This window comes from Myotis davidii, unplaced genomic scaffold (genome assembly GCF_000327345.1).
Source record: "Myotis davidii unplaced genomic scaffold, ASM32734v1 scaffold401, whole genome shotgun sequence".
NCBI lineage: Eukaryota > Metazoa > Chordata > Mammalia > Chiroptera > Vespertilionidae > Myotis > Myotis davidii.
Window position 1 is genome coordinate 1,961,210 of NW_006291020.1, and position 2,601 is coordinate 1,963,810.

Genomic DNA, 2,601 nt, shown 5'->3' on the forward strand with positions numbered 1-2,601 from the left:
CAGCGTTCGGACGTGGAGTCTGCATCCCGTTAAAGTGCTGCCTGGTTCCAGGCGCCTGCCCCAGTGACACTCTGACCCCCACAGTCTTTATGGCGGCGGAAGGGGCTAACCCCACCCCGAGGGAAGCAGAGGCAGCAGCCATGGCGCACTCGGCCCAATTTCCCTCGCCGCTGGGCCACACACAGCCTGCAGCCCAGGCCCGGACTCTCTCCCCGGCTCAGCTGGCCCGATTCTGCCCCGGTTTCTCCTGCAACAGCAGCCCTTCCTGGTGGCTCCTGCGCAGGGAAGCCCAGCTCTGGCTGTGTGGCCTTTGGGAGCGTTTAATGCTGCTCTTGGCTTTGGTTTTCCTCGGTCAGTGAAATAGAAACGTTTGCCGGCCCGTGGACACCTCTGAGCGCTGTCCCTGACGCCCACAGCACCTAGTAGAGAACGTGGCTGGGACAGCTCCACATCTTCAAGGACATTCTCTCTCACTCCTGCCTCGGCCCAGGCCGGGGCGTTTCCCTGAGACCCTCAGTCGGGCCCTACCTGCTTAGACTAAAACGTGAGCCACGAGGCCAGGCACACTTCCTCGTGGCCACTCTTTCAAGAAGGAAAAACAAAAAGATCTTATTGCTAATCATATTCTATGTAACTGAAAATATTTAAAGTATGACTTCACATTCTGCATTGGGGGTAAACAATCACTGAGTTTTTTGTTCTTTGCTTCGTACTCCGTCTTCTAACTTCTGTGTGTGCCGGCCCCGGCTGGGCGTCTCAACAGGGGTGAGCCACGTGTCACGGTCAGGAGCCGCCGGCGACAGGTGGCAGCTGCCAGGACAGCATGACACGAGACCCTGTGGCCACAGCAACACCAAGATCACCATTGACAGCAACACCTGGAAGCCTGTGCCAAACGCAGGTCTCGGGCCCGCGGTGCACTGTGACAACATCCCAGGCGAGTCTGACATGCATGGAGAGTGAGAAGCGCTGCTGTAGACCAAGGCCCTGCATCTAGCCTGCTCTCCACCTGCAAAATCACCGGCCCTCTGACCCCCGCAACCCACTCCTGTCATTTGAACCCCTTTATGGACCTTCTCCACACCCGGCACACCCCTGTTAACGTAGCAGCTGACCCGGAGATAGAACCTGATGCTTCCAAAGCGTTTTACTGCATTTTCTATCTTGATCTGGCTCTCACTCTACAGCAGCTGACATTATTACAGGTAGGACAGCCGAAGCTCAGTGAGGCCAAGAAAGCCACCCAGGGTCACAGAGACAATAGAGAGAGAGCTGGGACTCCAGCCCATGTCCATCCAGGCACCCTTGCCTTCACGGCCCGCACCGATTTCCAGTCAGAACTAACCGGGTCTCTGTGAGCGTCAGGCGCTGGGTCCTGCCTGCACGCGGCCCGTCACCTGCACTGTGGGCTAGGCACCCCTCCCTGCCCTGTGAGGACAGCGGCTGATAAGAACATGGACCACCAAAGGCCTTGCATCCTCAGTGTGCATTCACCTTCCCCCTTCGACGCCCCTGTGTCCATCGCCTACCTGCAACCACCACAGTTCAGTGCGTCTCCCTGGTGGGAGACACATGACCCGGCCATGAAATCTTTAACCTTAAAAAAAACACTGAGCAGTGCTTTCCCACCAGTTTCCTGTGGAAGTGAAAGGTCCGCCTGTTACTGACCCTCGCTGCCCCGTGGCTGAGAAGTTGGGAATGGCTTAGACCAGGCCCCTCGGGAGAGAAGGCACTGGGGTCCTCGTGATGACGCTCGCCTCCCAGTCAGGGAGCAGCTGCCGGCGTTGTCTTACCTGGGCCCAGGGTTGATGGGGCCGCTGGTGTGCGGGACGGACAGGATGCTGGCGTGGGGCGTGGAGGAGATGGAAGTCCAGCTGTCAGCTCCGGAGAACACTTGCAGGTTGTTGCCGGAGCTTTCTAGCAAGTTCACTTTGGAGAAATAACAACAGTTGAGGGAGCATGCAGACCTACGAAGTGGTGACCAGTGACCCTATCCCGGGGCCATCAGGTGCCAGTAGCTGTTAGCATTTCTGAGGGCAACAGAAAGGAGGGGAGGCTTGGATTTTTCACGTCAGCCGTACGCCACATGCTCATCTCCGCCATACGGGCGAGGCTGAGGGCTGAGTGCTCACTGAGGAGCAGCTCGGCTAACTCAGTCACACTTACGGTGTCACCCCCTCAGGCCACGCTCAGGGCCCCCAGGGCCTCAGCTGAGCTGTCTGAGGTCCAGGACCTACTCCGCTCAGCAGCCCCAGGTGGACTTAACCTCTCAGAAACAGTGTCGTCTGTGTCTGAATCTCCACCTGCGTACGTACTGTCGGTACAAGAGAGAGGAAGGAGGGAGAAGAGGAAAGGAGGAAGGAGGGCGAAAGAGGAGAGAGAAGTTTCCGACGTATCCACCTGGCCAAGTCACTCCTCACCTGATTGGCACGTACAACTTCTTCATCCTCCGCTCTGCGTCTTCCACCTCCCCTCCCTCTACCCTGTTCCTCATCCGTTCCCCGGACACCCGGCCCTCGCCCTCCTGGGTCTTCGCTCACACCGCTCTGTCATCCGGGATGCCCGTCACCTCTGCGTGTGTCCCATGTCACCCATCCTTCT

General features: G+C 58.2%; 1 protein-coding gene across 1 annotated transcript in view; it reads right to left on the reverse strand.

The window, feature by feature from the left end:
* TBX19 (T-box 19) overlaps nucleotides 1-2,601 on the reverse strand; it is a 33,906-nt gene that overhangs the window by 2,360 nt on the left and 28,945 nt on the right. The window contains exon 5 of the mRNA XM_015564267.1: nucleotides 1,794-1,929. Coding sequence (XP_015419753.1) covers nucleotides 1,794-1,929 — 136 coding nt within the window. The remainder of the gene's footprint in view (nucleotides 1-1,793; nucleotides 1,930-2,601) is intronic.